We start from the raw sequence: 20,569 nt of genomic DNA on the forward strand, positions 1-20,569 counted from the left end.
GAGGGCAGTATGAACTCCGAGCATTTGACCAATAGCTCTGATAACTGCTAACTGTTTTGTGGTAGGCTTCAATGTATACCAGCTAAATTGGAGAACGAAGTTTTTGAAAGAAATGTTTATAATAACTACTCAGTCTGCAAAGCAAACAAGGGTCCCTGTACAAGTAGTTGGCAGGAGTTCAAAATAGGAGGGAAGTAATTATTTGTGTAGTGGATCACATGCAATCTCTTTCTAAGCAGAAATCTGAATTGAACATTTATAAGTTAAATAGTCACAGAAAGCATTTTTCAGGAAATCTTAAAAGTGTTTGACGTAGCATAAGTAGAGTCAGAAGATTAAGCGAAACACAAACACAGAAGACAGAAATTTCAGACTTCATTTAATCGCAGTTTAGCAGTCAGCTTCATAAAATTTTCTCTTTAATATCCTTTGCAGTGTTCTTAGATCAAATACTTATTTTTAATTGGAAGCATATGTGAAGGGTATACGAACATTTACATTTAAAGTTCCACAAATGGGGAATTTCGATATTAGACTGTATTATTTAGGGACTGTGTGACCTATAAAGACACACTGCTACTGATCTTAGTGATGTCATGGGCAAATTATGGCTTGACCACCACTCCTCAATTTGTAAATGTTTATAGTAAAGCTTTCTACAAAAGCACAACAATTCACCTACCCACAGTAAACGGAGGATTAGCATTTACTCTAATCCATCAAAAACATTGATATGTGCCAGAAATTGCAGCAAAACATTAGTGTGAATCAGAAAATTAATTCTGTGTCTTCTGTACATGATAATAATGGAAATACCTAACAGCAAAATAATATCACTATTCTAATATGACAGGATTTCCAAATTGCTAATGCTAAGTTACTGAATACGACTAAAATATCTATAGCTACTGAAAATTCTAACATTTATTTTATTTAAGTTTAATTAGATACATATTTTTAGGTCACAAATTAATAAATATAAATTGTTTACCTCTACTCAGACATTGAAACAGACTTTGGTTTTGAAATCAAAAAAAGCTGTTCAAAACTTATAATGGAACAATTCTTACTGTAATTACAGCACTAATGTGATACATATCAATCAACAGGTAAATCATTGTATAATTTCTTCAGTTTTCTGTTCACAGCATTTCTGAAATCATCTTTGACAAATAACAGCTTTAATTTTACTTACATTTCCTTTAGAAATAGCTGTCATTTGAATTACTTTTAAGAGCTTAAGGTTTTCCTTTAAAGAAAAGTTTCCAACTTAGGAAAAAGTAAAAATGGGCAATATTACAAGTAAAAACTGCTTGAATGGTATATTCATTTTTTCCTAATGTAGTCAGCAGTGACAATTCCTGTCTTGCCATTTTTTATCATAGTTACCCACCTGTATTTCTAGCTCTTCTCCTCTTTTTGTTCAGTACTCACAAATTTATAAACCTTTCTATCACAAAATGTTGTTTTGATAATTATAATCTCTTCAGTTAACCGTGACTGAACTTTCATAGTTTATGCAAATTAAGCATGCAAAACAGGATGATAAGAAAACACAAACACCAAACAGTATAAAATAAAATGTGAACAATTTACTTTGAAAAATCAAGAAATGGCCTCTTTGTCATATACGGTTCTGGAAACGGTTCTATAGCTCTTCCACCAGTATGTGCGGATCTGGTGAAGGAATGATGGGGTGAGGTTCTGCGACTAGTGTTACCCGTTCTAGTTCCTTTTAGATTTAACTGGCTGCTAATCTGGATTCCGTCTGATGCCTTTAAAAGTATTCACTCTTCTGATAATTAAGCAGGTGTGGAGGAAGCTGTTTCTCTACTTTCCTTGACATCAAGCCAAGTTCCCTCAAATCAGTGACTGGGGCCCCTTTTTGCTTCTACACAATGTGTATGCATGCAATGACAGGCATTTGTTACTGCAGCATTGCAGGATCAACAAACTGGGTCTATGACTCAGCCCCTTTCGGTGTCTAAAGCAGTTTAGACTCTCAGCAGAAATGCTGCAGAAATTTGGATCTCTTATTTTGGCTGTGGAAAAAAAGGAAGGGAAGAAGGTATGGAAAGAAGCTTATACTTTTTCTCAAATCCCTTTTGCCATTCAAGTTAGCATAAATTAATTTTAGAACAGCAATAACACATATTCCCTTTTTGAATCAGTAACAATTACAGAAATTAGCCTATTCCAACTATATGTGAACTCCAATTCCCCAAACTCTTGGGACCTCAGATTTTAACATTTTCCATTCATACTTTTTTCTGGCCTCACAGAAATAATTTTAGCAAATGTGTGTATCTATGAAAAGCAAGTTATTTTCTAACTAATTATTTCAACGTTCAGAAGTGGAACTCACCCAGGTTCAACACTGGTGGCAATACAAGAAGTTACTTCCAAAGAAGTTGCCAACTTGCAAAATAATATAAGGTGTGGGGAGCAGTGACTGTTCTGAGGGTGATATCGAGTGAGGTTTTATTACCTTTTTTTATTACCTATATCTATTTATATCTATTTCTTTATTATAACTACATTTAATTAAATAAAATTATCTATTTTATATTTATTTATTTATTTATATCTATTATTACCTTTAATTTACATTTAAGCCAAGGACTTGGTTACTGTCTAAAGTAAGATTCCACGAGATAATGAGAGGCGAGAAAAAAAAAAAAGAGGAGAAAAAAATTCAATCAGTGGCATTAAACCATCTGAGAAGGAGCGCCCTGGCCAGGCTGTGACAAGACGTCTTCTGAAGGAGAAGGTGTACAACCCTTCTTTTCAGTCAGGCAGCAAGAACTCCAGCAGTGGCTTGAGTGGCTTTTGCTTTTACTCTTCTGCATAACAATGAATTATAAAACTCAGACTATTATATGAGTTATTTAGCTGTCACTTCTTATTTGGTTTTGCTCTCTCCCTGAAGTACAAAACAATAGAAGCTCACAGTCTGCATACTGAAAATGTCTTAATTCAAAGACCAAAAGCTCCAGTCAAGACAAGAATGTACACAACACATTTTCACAAGCCTGGTTTCAGTGAGCTTGTGTTTTATACACTCAGGCCACAATAAACTCAGCATCAATGCTAAGGATCAAGTTATCAATTTCAAATTAATCTCTTTTCTACCAGGTAATCTCCTTGTTTGCAGCATTGCCACAATTGCAATGTTGAGAAAATAGAGTTGGATTTTTGCTTGCCATACAGAAGACACAGCTTGGCTGTAGCTTGGCTACACAGACCCAATGAAAGTGAGGTATGGCTTTCGCTTTATTCGAAACAGCCAAGCCTTTATCACAGCATTTAGGGAGCCGATTAGGTGAGCAAGGTCTATGCAAGCCTATAGTGTAGAAAATCCATAGAAAGGCCCTTTCATTCAGGTTTCCGCAATACCCAGATTTTCTTATTGGGCATTCAAATAAGGATTTTCATTTATTCTTAAGCGTATTCAACTCAACTATCTTACAGAACAGTTTGCATTTACAAAAATAAAAAACCAATAAACCCATAACAAAAACACCTCAAAACATATGAGGTTAAATGTATAGGGAATTCTGCAGCCAAATTCTTAATTAAAAGTCTATTGCAAAAAGCTGAAATGCTAACAGAAAATAAAAGTTCATTTTAAGTAAGGACCTACTTTGCAGCTTTTAAACACTATCCAGATAGTTATCTAAATGAAACCCAATCTTATCTCATAAATAACAACCTGCTTGAAAAAAAGATAATCAGCACTCTCAAGTGGCAAAATAGATTAAAACTGTCTTGAAATCACATGCATACTTTGGTGAAAAGTCTGTAGGCTGCGGACACCATCAGCAAGAACAGATTCAGCGACATCATTCACATCTCATCTTGACTTCAGCATAGATATACTACTGTATACTACTTAAAAAAAATCAGTAAATTGCTTTCATACATACTCAGTTTCATTAAAAGTTCCCCTTCTTAAGATGAAATAACTCTTCTCACTGACAATTTGTAAAAGAATTCTTCCAAAACCAGAATATCCATGGCAGCCCCATTTACCTGTTCCTCTCTACTACCACATACAAACATATTTCTGCCTTGACATCTGTGCATGGGCAAAATGAACCCTTTTTCTTAATGGCCGGTGCTTATACTACTGCTCAGAAAAACTCAACACTTTGAACTTTTCCCATACAATATTCAGAATACTGACTAGTCAGTGACTTCCTATCAACTAGTGAATGTTTAAAATAAAATCATCAAGAAGTCTGAGAAACAGTCAGCTGAAAACTTATCTAATAATATAACCTGCTTCTTTTAAATAGAAGTATTTAAGCACTACCTGTCACACAGTTACATTCAAGGGGTTGGCACCAATCTGCAAACGATGCATGGTTTCCAAACACTTAAGTTCCAGTTGATTTTGATACACTACGAACTCCAACTATCATTTTCACTACTCCTAAAGAAGCATGAAACTTATTTCCTGGAGCTGTTGTACTGAATATCGCTCATGTTTAGTTATTTACATTAACTTATTTAAAGGAACCATACTAGGGGCAGCTGAAAGGAAATGTTTCAACCTAAGAGCCTAGAGGTAACAGAGAACTTGTAGAATGAAAAGCAGCAGCTTAGAACCTACATGACTGGAAGTCTGCAGAAATTGATGGAGGTCTCCAGTAGCAGAAACTGAGAGGCAAGATCAGGAAATTATCAAAATATTTGCTCTGCTATGCATATTTTGAGGCTTCTAGGGGTAAAATTGTTCCCAAACTGCTTAAGCTTAAGCAGAGTGATGATAGGATTTGGAGCAAATATTCAAAAGCATATCACAGAGAAGTCCTGATAAATCCCTGGCCACAACTGAAAAGTGAGTTTCCAGTGAATCCAACCAACTTTCTCTTGAAAGAAAGCAGATGGGAAAGACTTTCCCACATCCAGCTTCAGTGTCTACTAAAAGCACAGGGGAAACAGGCAGTGCCATAGCCAATGCATCTAATCTTCTTAGCACTCTTAAGTGTCCCATAGGTTTCAATCAAACTGTTTCCTGAAACAGCTGAGGCACTATTTAGCATCTGTGGAATACCTTTACAAACCCAGTAACCTTTTCAAACCTTTCCAGCAAAAAGAATAGTGTCATTTCCTGGCTTCCAAAGCAACAAATGTAATGTGTTTATTTGTAACATCCTGACATCAGCTTTCAGAGAGAAAAACAGGCAAATATTCAAAGGAAGGCATTGAAGTTTAAGGATTTTAGAACACACTAGCTTGATGGAGTTTCTCTCTGACAGGTTGCAGATGTTTATTTACTGATCAGTTGCACCAAAAGTCTACAATGAAAATTGCGTTTGAGAGGAGTGAATTAGACACAGCAGGTGCATAGTGGCCCCTTCAAATAGTCCTTCAATCAGTTTTTAAAATTATTGACCTCCAATATATTTGACAAAATACAGAGATGTAGCACCCTGTAAATAACTAAGCACCTTTTAACACAGACTTCTTCACCTATGCACTCAAAAGGCAAAGTATTGATACCTTCTATGGGACTGCAATAACATATTCATCTATATATACAGCCAGCAATGATGAAACAAGTCCAGCAATACTGATTCTGAAGATAACATTCACAAAACCATATCAGAGCTAAAGGAGTGTTTAACCTGAAAGGACTTACCTGCATTTTAATTTGGATTAAAATTCTCACTAGTCATATGTCTTTTAAATGAGGTGACTGAACCTTATATAGCATCCAACATTAATCTAAGTACCATTGTATATGAAAGTAAAGTACTGTATTATGAGAGCAAATACTATTCACAGCTTAGAGATAACTCTCCCACTTGCTAATTAGTCATTTTAACAAACAGATGAAAACGATCTTTCCCAGGGAACAGAACAAAAGCCAAGGAGAGAAGCTACTCACATTCCTTTGAGCCGTTGCCACATTTTCTCTGCATGTCCTCCTATTTGATACTTTACAGAGATGCTTTCCAGTTCCCGAGTTGTTTCTGTTGCTCGAGCCCCCATCGTTGTTGTCCTACAGCAATAAAGTTACAGTCAGGATCAGCAGCAGGTAAAAGCATTCTTTAGTCCACTACTACTGTCAGAAGATCCACGCATGTTAATAGCTGCTCTCATACCAAAACACATCAGAATTACAGCAGCTGAAGGACGTTCCTGCCTGAATCGCTATTCATTTTGATAGACAAATCTACTCTCCCCCTCCACCCCTTCTACAAGCACAGAGCAAGTACACACAGCTCCTCTGACCTCACCAGTCTAATCCATACGGGTGAGCCAGCTACTATACTACTGCTGCTCAAGCTCCTTTCTCATGCACTTTTTCTGTTGTAAGAATATGCACAGAAGCACAAAAGGTTCCTTAAAATTGACTATAACTCATTGCCATGCAGGATAAATGTGAATGCTTTTAAAAATCCAGAAGGAAAGAAAAGCTGGTTTCTGCTCTGCAGGTTGGAGAAACAAGCTGCAATAGGAAAGCAGATGGTAGAAGCCAGTATCAGCCACATCACCCTACAAAAAGAGTGCACATTCAAATGCCAGAGCTTTCCTCTCTTCAGTTGATCCTGAATTGATTCTTAATGAATAAATATCTACCAGCCTCTCAATAAAAACGTGACTGTACAAATGCTAAGTCTGTAGTGAAGACATGTATAAATCCCTGCAGAAGAGAAATCAGAGAGCTCTACAGGTTGTTATTCAAGGAATATGCTGTAATGATGACTATTCACCTTCTCCTAGCAACTCCACACAGTAGGTAACTGTCAGTTTAGCTGGTGGAAAACGCAGCAGCTGCAAGACAGTCCACTCAAAGAATCCTTCAGGACAGCAGCACGCGTGTGTCAAAATCTGTTGTTGAATTCTGTGTGTCTGCCAGCAAAAGAACAATTAATTGCACGCAAAGTGTAAAAGGGTTGAGGACTAAATGGTACGCCTGCCGTGCAGCAGATCGCCAGCTTTGCCTTTCAAGTGCAAACCTAAGCACATACTTGTACAGCCACAGCTGGGTTTTGGAAAGGACAAAGGAGAGGATTTCCTTGCTGCTTGCTCAGCCACAGACTTCAGTTTGCAGAGCGGCTCCTGTACTCTGTAAACAGCACCTGTCTTGTTCGGTGAGTCAGTAACAATCTTCATTTCTTAAGTAGCAGCCAAATAATCAAATATACCACAGACTTATCTCAGTGATCACGTTTGTTTCAATCAGAGTAAGAGCTCTGCAAGAAGCCAGGCAAGCGGGGTGTGCCAAGCAGGAGTAAAGATGTCTGAGCTTTGCCAGCTACTGCGGTCACTGCCAGATAGGAAAAGGGACTTTGGGTCCATAATGGAATGTTCTCGGTTGCTAGCTGAAAAGAGCCTAAGGGTAGGACATATATAACTCGGTATGGCCTTAATTACACACTTTATATGTGTTAAATTATACAAAGATGTGAGATGATGAGAAGTTCCCATCTGATGCAACTAGCAGAAATGGATAGTATCATTACGTACTCAGGATCTTACAGAAAAATTAAAAAAGAGGATCACTGCTTTGAAATAATCCTAACACTTCTGAATGTCCTAACCAGTTTTCTTTCTCTAAGATACTTTTTATGCACATTATAGATTTAAAATATCCCCTATGAGAGTTACAAATCAGTATGAGATGCATCTTTTACACGCAGATTTCAGGTGGATAATTAAACAGTCTATTTAATTTACTTCTATGGTTTTAACATATACACAACTTTAAACTGGCACTAATTCACAGACTTTCAGAGAATTATCCCTAACCTAGACATCTAAGAGCCAGTCTCACAAACTCACTAGCAATATCTGAAAAACAGGCACTGGATGAGCAACATCTCTTACAATTTTCAAACAGCATCATAAAACAAAAATAAAGAGATACAAACAGCTGTTTTTTCCAAAAACTGCAAAGCATTTATTTAGTTAAAGCTTGCAATAATATCTTTGAAACTTCACTGAGGAACCACATAAAAACTGAACTTTCCACTCCTGTTATGCATGGAATCCAAATAAGTTTGTAAGAAAGAATATAAATATCCTTCTATGGAATAACTAATGACAACATCTCACACTAATCTGGGTTCTTCTCTGCCTTTTAACTGCCAGACTTCTGAAGCGATGTAAAGAAACTGATTATGTAAAGAAACCACATAAACCTCCGGGGACAGAGGAGAATTTTAAGGGCCTATTTTTTCTCATAAAGTATTGCCAGCTCTTATCGTCCAATACCACAGCAAAAAAATAGTGGTGTTTGTAAGCTGTTCTCTTTTCCTCACAAGAAACTTTGTAGCTGAAAGTTTGATTTACTGAAGAAAAGTATTACCAGCAGGTAATATTCTTCAGAATTGAAGGAAGGCACAAACTGCCCAGAGGACAGCACTGCAAATACAGATACACCTGCTAACTTCACCAGGACTCCACAAAGGAAAACTGTAACAACTTTGCTCCTGGTGAGACCACATTGCTGAAACAACAGAATGTCCTACAACAAAAGCAAAGGATAAACAAAGCCACCTTCTCCCCAAAGGTTTATCCTGAGGATCAACATAGCAAAACCAACAGAGATGATACTGAAGGATGAAGTTGTGTCTCTGAAAATGAAACAGATAGCAGCAAACACATAAAAACTGATAGGTAAGGCATTAGAGATCAAGCAAATAGCCAGAGCAGGTGTTATGTATGCCTCTAAGGAGAGAAAAACAAACAAGGAAGGAGAAAGGAAGGACATTTTCCCCTTCAGCTTGTGTGAATATTGCTTAGAGAATGAAACCGCCAAGCCTGCATCCCTGTTCTTGCTCAAAGGAAGGCAGGCACCGAGTCTGAGAATGACAGAGCCAAAACACCTCTGGCTGGAAGAGGCAACATGGGGCAGAAAGAACAGGAGTGTGAGGGGACCAGGGGAAGAATTATGGACAATTCGACCTGCTCAGAAATACACAACCGTGGCCCTGCAGTACAAACTGGTCCAAAGAAGATCCAGCATATTAAATAACGAGCAGTTTTTTTAGGAAGCAAAATCAACCAGAGAGATAGCACCTGAAATTATAATCTCCCGTATATGGTTTTACTCTTTTCACTTCCTGTTCTTGTTTTGGTTTTCTGTTCTCATCCTAGCTAACTTTGTGTTTGTGTTACAATCCTAGCAAGCTGTTGTTACAGTCCATCTTTCTCCCACAAAAATATGATCTTTCTTGTCCATTGCCCACAGCTGCTTCTTTTTTCTTTTAATTTCAGCTTAAAATTTCTGTAGTAAAGTGAACACTAAAGCAAAGCTTCTATCAGTCAATAGAGAGATACATTAAAATAGGAATTATTAACTTCACCCTTAATTATGGCAAAATAAAACTGTTCCAAGTGCTGCTTAATCCTCATATAGGATATATTATTAAACTACACTTAATAACATATCCTAAGCTCCTTTTCTTTCATCTAAAAATGCTTTCAATAATAATTTTGAAAGAAATAATTTTAAAATACACCCAATAGTAAAGAAATGAGGGTTGCTTTTTAGTATGAGTACACTGAAATTGGGAAAATCCCACAGTCAGAGATTAGCTAAGAGATTAGAAAGGTAATTGTTTCATACACAGGAAACAAACCAAATATATTAGTGAAAAAAATATCAGAGTACAGAACAGTTCTGAGGTCTTCTTTAGTCTTACCTCCCATTAAAAATGACTCCGTTAAAACTTTTCGGTACTTAATTGTAAAAATTGAAAAAAAAAAGGATTGTGGTTACCTTGTTGAAAACATGACTATAGAGAACCACCAATAAACAGACTAAAGCTTCTGAAAACAGGAACTTTAGCAATTGCATATAGCTCATATGGTGTCATGAGGCAACCAGCATAACCTAAGAAAACAGAGGTTACAGGTTTTAAAGGTTTGGTGGCTTTTACCTTCTTTATTTAGGATGAATTGACAAACTCTTTTTTAAAATATCAGCTGAAGTTGAGGAAGAACATTCTGAAGCAAACACTAATTTTTTGGAACTCCTTAGAAAGAAGTTTGGCTCCAAAAGTCATATGCTGATTTTTGCAAAGGGAAGGAACTATTCTAGACTTGGCTGCAGTGTTGAAATGAGACAGACTAAAATTGCCACAGACAATCACAAGGATAACGGTGCACTCCATAACAGGACAGTGTTACCTTTCAATGGCAAAAAGGGCAAGACTGCTCCCCCAGTGTGGAATGAACACTTGTAGAACAACTGTTCTAGGTTATGTTGTGCTCCTATTAAAAGAGGTGATTGTCTGTTTTATTGCATTTCACATGTTTTCAATATCTAAATTAGGAATTTTTATGAAGCCACTTTAATTTTGATAGCCATGTATAGCACAGGTAATGGTAAGCTAAAAGTCATTCCAACACAAAAGTTACAAAAAATTGTTACTGTCACGTTATTGTTATGAGCATATAACTAGAGAAAGAGAATATAGAATACAAGGCAAAAGGAATTAGGAGTATCTGGATTTGGCAAAGAATTTTCCAGTTTTTCCCACTGAACTACATCAGATGTCAAGCAAATAACCAGCCCATGGTGACAAGGTATGTGTAGGCAAAGAAAACATGGAACAAGATTGTTTCAGCTCATTGTTAATAAAGAGGTTATTTCAAGCACTCATTTTGAGCAACCCAAAGAAAAGAAGAAAATCATTCCCTTTTGTTATACATTACTTATACAAAGACCATAGCAACAAGAAAATGTTTCTCGATATTTATAAAAGACTATAATTGAACAGATGCTGGCAGAGAAAAAAAGTCTCTTCATCTCAAACTAAAGATGTAAATTAGGGAATCTACCCTTACCATCACTGTTTCTACTGTAAACATGCTTTCCACTACTATTCATTACACCTCACATAGAAGTCCCTTCCAAAGCTGAACTACAGATCTGAGCTTTCAGCACAGAAGGGCAAAAGCATCCCCTTTGAGACACAAGACCTTTTGCATGGTATGCCCAAGCATATCCTCGAAGTCTGGCACAGTTTTGGATGATACACAGTATTGTATGTGATACTTTTGAAAGCAGATTAAATCAAACACTGCTTTCACAAGTATCAAGGTATTTATTCATACATGCTTTTGCTTTAAAAGAAAAATAAGATTATCATGACCTCCTCAATCTAGGTTATAAAAATATTGAAGGAAAAAACTACTTAGTCATGGCAGCATATTGCATCTATGAAACAGACACTTGATCAAGAGAGAAAAGCAATAAAAATAACTAAATACATAACTTGACTATTTTCATTTGTAAATGCCCTAAATGCACACTTTCTTGCAGAACCTGGATCCACTTTAGCTCCTACTTACAGGGGCAGAGTCAAATAAATCTGATTCTTTATATTTTATTGAATGTGAGACAGTTACAACCGTTGTGTTGCTGTTTAAATGTACAGATTATGTTCCAACAATCAGAAGAAAGCATGAAACAAATATGAGGTCGTTTTCAAGCCTATCTTCTCATACTCTGTGTGCCTGTATCAGTCCCATGGAGCCATCTAAAATTTGGACTTGAAAAAAACAGAAAAATTTAGAAGGCGTGTACAGAAAGTTAAATGATTATCTAAATTGTAGCTCGAGGATTGGAAGTCTGTGTTACCAGAAAATGGCTTTCCCCTCAAAAAAATACTGTAGCGCCTCCTTTCCTACTTTCCACATTCTTAGAAAAGTAAGTAAAAGCATTCTGACTTGAGTTGCCAGGTTTCACTTGGCACTCTTCCTAACAGTGAGAGAAGAGAGCCCCAACCCCACCCCAAATCTCTTTCACTCTCAAAGAAAACATGAGAAAAAGAGCATTCAACAGGGCTTGACTGGCTGGTAAAACAATGGGGAAAGCCAAGGATAATAACCACCAAAACAAATTAATAGTTAATAAGAAAAACTTTATTTTCACTTCAATACATCCCTGATAACTACTTCAGTTTAAATAAGCAACAGAACAGAACAAAAATTCTCCAGAGAAATAATTCTGCACCTATTACATTACTAAATGTGGAATTTGACATCAAGGAGCAATGGCAAAGACCAAAAACATAAATAATTTCAAAAAGTACAAGATAACACATTAGCCCCAAGTCCAACAGTAGCTGTTAAACAAAATGGTCCAGATGAAACCTCCAGCTCAGGATGTGAATAAACTGCAGCATGATATAAGGTAAAAAAAGCATATTGGAGAAGGATCACTCTGTGTACTTATTCTTCATTCTATTCCTTTCCTAACAGAATACTAAGCGGTAGAAATATGGTAGTTCTTATATCTTCATTCAATATAAAATTGCTTCTGATGACACAGAATAATTTTTTTTATTTATTTTAGAATAAAAGACTGTATCTGCAGAAGCATTAGTTTTTCTCCTTGATTTATAAAGCAGGAGTAAAACATAAATACCTTCCGTTACAACCTTTGCAAAATGCCTTCTGCTTCAGTAAACACAAGATGGAGTCACTGGTACTGCATTTATACACTAGAAAAGTTAGTTTATAGAGAGTCCTTAACAAAGAGCCAAAAATATGTTCCCCACATCCTTCAAACTGGCCTGAACAATTTGCTATACAATGCAAAATGCACAGAAGACATGTAAAAAACCTGAGAAAAATCAGCAAATGCAACCTAAATTTCCACAGCTCCTAATTTCAAAAAAATCAATCTGTACAATATTAATATTCTCTAAAAGTCAATATAAAAAAAAGAAAATATTTGTATTGACTATTATTAAGTACATGACATGACTGTGTTGGAGTATGTACAATATTATCTGATTCAGTTCAGAACCTCTACACTTCAGTGAACTGCTACATAACTTGAAACCTAAGTGCAGCAGAAATCAGAAGGGCCTTTCCTTAACATATTCTGCATTTTAACCTTTCCAGCAAGATGGATTCCAGCTTTTGGCTTTAAACATCCTAAAAGATGAGTGGAGTATTAAACTGATGGTAAAAAATTGGCAGCACGTTTAAAAATTAGATCAACAGTCTAGCACGCAATAAGATTAATGACAGGAGCAAAACTCTGCTGACAGTCAGATGTTTAGTATCACTTAAATGTGTTTAATATCATTGGAACATCCAAGTTCAACCAAAGTGTAAAGGTAAAATTTAGGTAAGTATTAAAGTTGTACTGGCAAATACTGTCAAGTTTTCCATGTCAGTTTTTATATAAATGTCTACTCATATATTTTTCCAAACAAAAATTAGAAGAGAGAAATGTTTGTTTCTTTCTTAGATATTATATTGCTTAGAATGACAGGTTCTAAAGGCCTAATTATCCATTTTATTTACTTTGTTGAACCTTGAACAACTCAATGTTAAACATATCTTGAATGAATGACTGTTAGCGGAGGCCAGAAAAACTACTCATGTCTACAGGTTGAAAACTAAAGCCAGAAGAGAAACTGAACAATTCTTAATGTCAAAAGCATCACTGATAGAGCAGTACATGAGCAACAAGTTCACAACTTTTGTCAGGTACATAATCAAAAGAGCTTTTCTTACCTAAAGAATAGCGATAAGTCCTCTACCACACTGTTTTCATTAAAATGGTTCTTTGCACCTGACATTACTCTAAGACAACTGATAGGACTGCTGGGTGGGGTGGGAACTGAAATTACATTACTCCATCCCTTATCCACTCTGTACAGTTACTAACACTGATGACTAAACTTTGATACAGCTGATGACTAGCAATAAAGACTTACCAAAAGGAGTGTAAAGGAAGAGTAAGCCCTACATAGCACATCAGAATACTTTTGGGGGCTATCTTACTTTTCTTCTGTTTGCTTGTTTATCATTGTAATCTAGGTTACCATTTCCTTGACTGTGCTTCCTGCCTGTATTAATCTCCATCAACATAATTTCTGACCAATACCATTTTTAGCATGAATAAATAGTCACAAACCTCCTATCAACAGCAAAAAAAAAGTCTCGATGTTAATTCAGAAAGAATCTATATCAAACTCTGAGAGAGTCAGGAGCAAATTCACTCTACTGTGCTAAAAGAATGAAAAAATCTTTAACAGTGAGGTGGTTTTCCTTGAAATAGAACACAGACTGAGCAAAAACCAAGCACAGCTTTATCAGCTGACAGAAGTGAAAAGAGCTGAAGTTCTACCTGATCTGACACAGCCACCTTACCAGATCAGGCCTCTCCCTTCTCATTATTAAGTCAACAATGTACCCACACTGCAAAAAAGGGCAAATTTCATTATATAAATAAGTAAACACAAAATACAGGAAGTGTTTGGGACAACTCATGTAAACTTTCCAGTTTTTAGAATAGTTTGGGTGAATAAAAGTGAGTCCAGAGGTGAACAATAAAAAATAGCACAAGTATAGATAAACAGATGTAAAGAATAATGTTAGCATAAAGAAAAGATACATTAATTTTATTTACTATTTTATAATATAGAAGAGTTTGGTTAGATATGATGCTTTTTTAATATATATATTAGATGCCAATAATGAAAAGAAAAAAAAATAAATCAGTGGTTGACAATATATAGTCAGGGTAGCAGAAGAAGTAATCAGTTTCATTCGTAACAAACAAAGTTTAGGCTAAAAATTAAGAAATATTCCCCGATTATGATAGTCAAACACTAGAGCTGGATACCCAGGGTGATAATGGAATCTTTTTCACTGAAGCTTAGTAACAGGACAGACAAAAATGTATCAGAAATAAGACAGTCCTCTGCATCTTTTATATTTCCATTTTTTAATCTTGATTTTGAAAATAGGCATTACAATTAGCTTGGCTTGAGATATTCAAATATATCCCATGAAAAAGAAGATAGCAGTGGGTCCCACAGAGAAGCAATGGGATAGCACTTATAAGCATAAGAACACTCAGCTACTCACAGGAGGATTCTCATGACTGGCAAAACCTAATTTTCATTTCCATTAATAAAGTACAGTCACTTTCTGATAAAGAGTGTTCCTAAAAATATCTATGCTATCAATCCAACACTCTAGAAACACTTCAGCAGCAAATAGCAGCTTGTACTCAAAACGAAAATATTTCTGACTCTTCAGAAAGCATCCCTGGAAAGCACTGAGTATATGTGTGTGTTCTATAATCTAAAAAGTGCATCGTTTCATCCAGTCAGAGGCACTGATGAACACATATTAACACACTAGTTTGATCAGCTTCAAGAGCAATGGTATCAGTGAAGTATACCTTTACAAGCACTAGGGTTTTCTTTCTTTTACAGATTAGAGTAACAGATAATAGCAAGAAAGAATCAAACTTGTCTCTAAATAATTCCAGTGTTTAATTATTCTACTAAAAATTCTAAAAATTTGCCCCTCATCTGCAACTGTTTTATCTCCAATTTCCAATAACAGGATCTTTTCCCAGTTTCATCTTTTGCCCTATAAACCCTCTCTGCAGTATATTACTTCCTCTTGTCCATACCTACAGATCTTATTCCAATCACCACTCAATCTAAAATCAGAATTCTTAAATCTCCAAGAAAAAGCAGCATTTGTCACTTTTTTTACAAGATCAAGACAATTTTCACTGTTTGTTCAAATAACTTCATCGTGAAATCAGCCTGAGTGTCCCAGGTGAGCTCACACAGTTCTATTTTCCATGCTGTCACAGTTGTTCTCTGTGAAGTAACTTAGGTTTTCATCAGAAAGATTAAGTTCATGCTATATATATATATATATATATATATATATAAACTAGTGGTTAGCAAAAATATCGTATGTTTGGTAACATCCAACGTCGGTAGGTTTGTCAATCAGATTATTTATATGACTTTTATTAAAAGATAGACAATAAGGCTCTTCCTATTTCAGGCTACAAAATTGTCAGGGTGAAAGTGCAAGAAACAAGACAGAGGGCTAGTGATTTATTCTTATTTCAGAACTATTTTAAGCATCTTTACATGGTTAACCACTTTTGAGGCCAGCATTCTGATGCCTAAATTAAGCCCATTAGGACAGATATCTGGATATCACTGCAGAAAAGGAGACGCTAGAAATGGAATACAAACCTGACATTTTGTTTTTCCTCTCATAAAAGAATTACAGTATATTCTCTGAAAATTCCACAACGCTAAATTCAGGGAATAGTGCAAGTCAAGCATATAATTACCAATATAGATAGAAAAAGAGGTGCCAAATGCATTCTAACATAACAGCTAGTTTTAGCAGACATCACACAGTGATGTGGTGATTTTTGTTGGTTTTGTTTTAAAGATGACTATACATTAGAATATGAAAAGTATTTACTATACTCTGATGGAAAAATGGCTGGAGGAAAATATCATGATTAGTAAGTCATATTTTAAAAACATCAACATCATTATACGTTCCAAGAGACATGAAAAAATTTTGCAGTTCACATGTAACATTATTAGTTTGGTATAAGATCTTAATAATAGAAGATTTTATTTCAGGATATAAAATTTTTCACTAAATGCAACCCATTTGAGGATATCCAGCATGGCTGTTGACCGATTTTCCTCAGACTATATATTTTCCACAAAAAATTGAAGAAAAGCCACCATTTGACACCAAAAAAACCCAACCAAATAAACAAACAAAAACCCCAACAGCCAAACAGATAAAGAAAAAACACTTTAGTTTAAAACTTTTCTGGTACACAAATATAATTTAATATACATTGTTTATAAAAGCAGTCCAAGTAATTCATAACCCTTATATTATCTCAGTAAACCTAATGAAACTAGATTGTATTTACACATGCAAGAAGCAGTTCATTTACCCTTCCTACAGAGCAAAACTTTGGTGAGCCCATGATGATTTTAACAAAATCTGTAAAGTAAGGTGTTCTGCTTTGGGATTTTGCTTGAGAAAGTGATAAGATAACTTATAGAGTTCCATGGTTTGCATAAAGCCTGATTTAGCTCTCACTGAGATCTTCCAGCTAGGGAAACCTTTGTGAGGCTGTTTTGCGTAGCAGCATTGATACAGAGAATGAAGTAGAACTGCAAAACAAAAGCCACACAATGGCACACAATGATCTTGCATTGGGTGGTCCTTTAAAATGGGTCTTAGGGTGATGAGTCCTGGCTGCTGCTCTATGAAGGATCTGGCCTCTATGTCACACGGCAGGAATTTTACACAACAGGAAATATCTCCTGTGTTCCTTTCTTAAGTAAAGGTATTATACTTTGACAGATGAAAAAGAAAGAATGTGCTCCAGTCATTAATCTTAAACTTTTAAAAAAAGCATGACTTCAGCTGTAACTCTAAAATTTTTGCAAATATTTACACTAAATGGTCATAGCTCGAGTTCAAACTGAAGCACTTGCCAGAATATTATTGAGATATAGTCAGAATAATATCTTTCCATTTGTTGATTAAAACAGCCCAATTTCTGGAATATGAGAGCTATAAACACCTTTGATTTGATTATTGCACACCAATATCCTGCCTGCAAAACCAGCCAACATTACATATCTAGAGAAGAAATATGAAATTAGGTAAGCAAAAAATGAGTCTTCTCCAGCATCTACCCAAACTAGGGATTTTTCGAGCCAGAGATTACATTTGATAGCGTGTCCCATGGCCCTTGCTAAATTTATTCCATATGAATTTGCCTAAAGCCTTCTTGAAATCTCTCCACAACATTCTGGGACAATTCATTCTACATTTCAAAAATACATTATGGAAAATATATTGTCATTTGTAGGTTTTAAGTGCAGCACTTGCTAATTGTTTGTGATGTCCCTAAATTCTTGCATTAAAGGAATATTAGATAATTATTTCCTGTTAACTTTCTCTATACCGTTCACAGTTTCATATTGCTTCTATGTAAATTATATGGATTTACGGAGTGACATAATATTTTCTGGTTAATTCCGAGTTCTCCTCCTCAGAATTAAAACTTCTTTTGTCCCTTTTCACAGTTGCTGAGCTTTGAGCTGGCATCTTGAGGTAAGTATCAAAATGATATTGAAACCACTTTCTTGAGTGATAAAAATATTTCAGAGGCCATTACTGTGTATGTATAATTCATGATTGGGATTTTTTCCTCCCTATGTCAATAATTCTTCATTTATCCACAAATTGTCTAACATTCAAATCATCTGGTGTTTGTCACAAATCATAACATTGGTTACTTTGTCTATTTTTAGCAAGAAAAAAACACTATCAATTACTTTCAGCATGCTCTTCTAATCCAGCCTTTTCAGCATTCCATCACATGTATTTTGTTTAATTTTGCATTCCAACAAACCTCCATAGAACACTAATTACATATTGTAGCTGGTCCTTGAATTAAGAAAATCTCCATCAGTTGCTGTAACCTTTCTCAAACTGATATTAGCTTATTATTGCAGTATTAGAATTTAGCTCTGTGCCTGAATTCTGATCAGTTATTATAGAGTTTAATCTCTGTCTGAATCACTGATGCATTATTCATAGAAGTTTAGCAATTAAGATTTTTTATAGTTATACAACCAAGTTTTTAACAAAAGATTGTACCTCACCGAGAAATATAAATCTACTTTCTGAAAACACTAGATATATTCAAAAAAAAGTTTAAATTGTGTTATCTGAAAATGGTAGTATAATACTAAATATAACTGAAGTTAAACAATGCAGTACTATGAAAAACTGCTGACCTGGGAGATTTTTACAGGGGGAGGCAAAACTTCTCAAAATACAAACTTTTCATTTTCAGACAACAGCATTGGTATTTTAAAGTCACAAGAGTGAGACTAACTGAGACAACTGCAAGCAGCTTACTGGTCCGGATGATGTTTTAAATGACAGATAAACAAGGTGGCTCTGTTTGGCGACACAGTACCTTAAGCAATAATACTGTTCAGCACATCCCAACTAGGCAAAGTATTGTTCTTTCTCCCATTCAACAGACAAGAAAAGCAGTTCTCCACAAACCCAGCTTCCCACTTATTATAGAAGAGCTTACAGTCAGAGGTAAGAAGGTATACACCAGCACCTCACTTCCAAGAAAAATAGACCACATGTGAGGTCAAAATCTGTGCTGCAGCAGAGAATAAAATAAAACAGGATAAGAAATATCCCCTGTACAGATGTCCAGTAGCAGAGAATTCCTACTTATGGTAGCTAAGTGGTGCTAAACTCTTGCTCAAGTGTTGTGCAAATGGTATGGCAAGAGTAAATTTTCCTGTGAACTTAATCAAGCAATGTTTGCAAAACAGTTAAAACTTGACTGGTTTTAATGGCCGTGTTGGTGTTGGAAATTATATTGAACAACGAGGAAAACAGAAGGAAAACAGACAAAAAAGCAGAAATTGAAGTTATCCAAGAGCTATGATGACGATACAAGGCACTAAAGAGAAGCACAAGTATAACAACAGAACATAATAGAAGCTTTTCATCTTGCACTTGTCTTCAGAAGTCAGAGCAACATTTCTGCTTTTCTACGAGAGTGAAGCAGTATTCATATACCACCTTTGCGATCAGAGATTAATGACATTAGGAAACCTACTAAATATCTTCTACTGCTTGATAATTTTTGCATCAGAAAGTAACATTATGTCTATTTTTCTTTAAAAAAAATCCATGAGATCACAGAAAGACCTTTGTATAAGCCAAAGTCTGGACAAATAATGCAACAATAAGATAGACATTACCTTAATACCTCCTTATTTCAGCATTATGCATCAGTGAATCCTCATGCTGATATCCCACAGAAATAATAGAGACTAAAGTTACATAGGAAAAATCTAGCCAACCATTTTTCTGCAGAAATGGCAAAACCTATTCCTCTTGCTTTCTCCAACTGGTTTCAGCCAAGAAATTCTCATGGTATTGAGATAGTAACTAGCATTGGTGAAAGACAGATGCTCAAACAGGTGAAGATACAGGCTAGAAAAGGCAAAAAGAAGAGACAGTAAAGACTCCCAAGCACCTTCTTTATAAAACATTAAACAGAGTAGAAAAGAGCATTTTGTTTTTCCCTGGAAAGACTTGTCCTGAGGCTTCCCAAGTCCTTAGGCCTAGTAGTAGATGCTGTGGGAGTGAAGCAGTACTAACTGTAGAGGGAGAAAGGGATAGAGACCACTTAACCCACTTGAACATAAGCAAGTCAATGGACCAGACAGAGAGAAATCCAAAGGCGTTGAAGGACCTGGACAAGATCCTTGTGAAGCTACTCCCTGTTATCTATGAAAGATCAAGTGAATTGGGGAGCCCAAAGAAAAGACTTAAGGGAGACCTTATTGCTCTTTACAGCTACCTAGTCAAAGGATACAGAAGGAGTTGAAGCTAGACTCTTCTCAGACCTGCGTATTTATAGGGCAGGAGCCAACAGACAAGTAGAAATATGAGAAATTCTGGTATTTGGAGGGAAAACTACCACAATAAATTCCAATATTTTGAAAAGAATTTTCATCATGTGGAAGAGGTCGCCCAAAGGGGCTATGGAATTGCCATTCTAAGGGTCGTTCAAGGCTCAGCTCAACAAGTCCCCAAGTGCCTTGATCACGATTGACTACACAACCTCCAGAGGTGCCTTCCAACTAAAGCCGGGGCTCTACGATTCTAACATACAGCAAAGTACTGACACACCATGGAAAAATTGTATTAGCAAAGCTGTACTTTGCCCTGC

The 20,569-nt window shown here is 35.8% G+C and overlaps 1 protein-coding gene across 5 annotated transcripts in view; it reads right to left on the bottom strand.

Annotated features, from left to right (window-relative positions):
* PDE1A (phosphodiesterase 1A) overlaps positions 1-6,860 on the bottom strand; it is a 151,925-nt gene extending 145,065 nt beyond the window's left edge. The window contains exons 1-2 of one of the 5 annotated variants that reach the window (XM_054070309.1): positions 6,726-6,860; positions 5,897-6,010 (exon numbers count right to left, since the gene is read on the bottom strand). In XM_054070309.1, coding sequence (XP_053926284.1) covers positions 5,897-6,000 — 104 coding nt within the window. In that variant the 5' untranslated portion in view covers positions 6,001-6,010; positions 6,726-6,860. Of the gene's footprint in view, positions 1-5,896; positions 6,011-6,113; positions 6,132-6,243; positions 6,479-6,725 lie in introns of those variants that run through there. The other 4 variants (XM_054070310.1, XM_054070308.1, XM_054070311.1 and 1 more) reach the window with 4 other exon arrangements.
* Positions 6,861-20,569: the final 13,709 nt, after the last annotated feature.

The sequence above is a fragment of the Cuculus canorus genome, chromosome 6, assembly GCF_017976375.1.
Source record: "Cuculus canorus isolate bCucCan1 chromosome 6, bCucCan1.pri, whole genome shotgun sequence".
Classification (NCBI taxonomy): domain Eukaryota; kingdom Metazoa; phylum Chordata; class Aves; order Cuculiformes; family Cuculidae; genus Cuculus; species Cuculus canorus.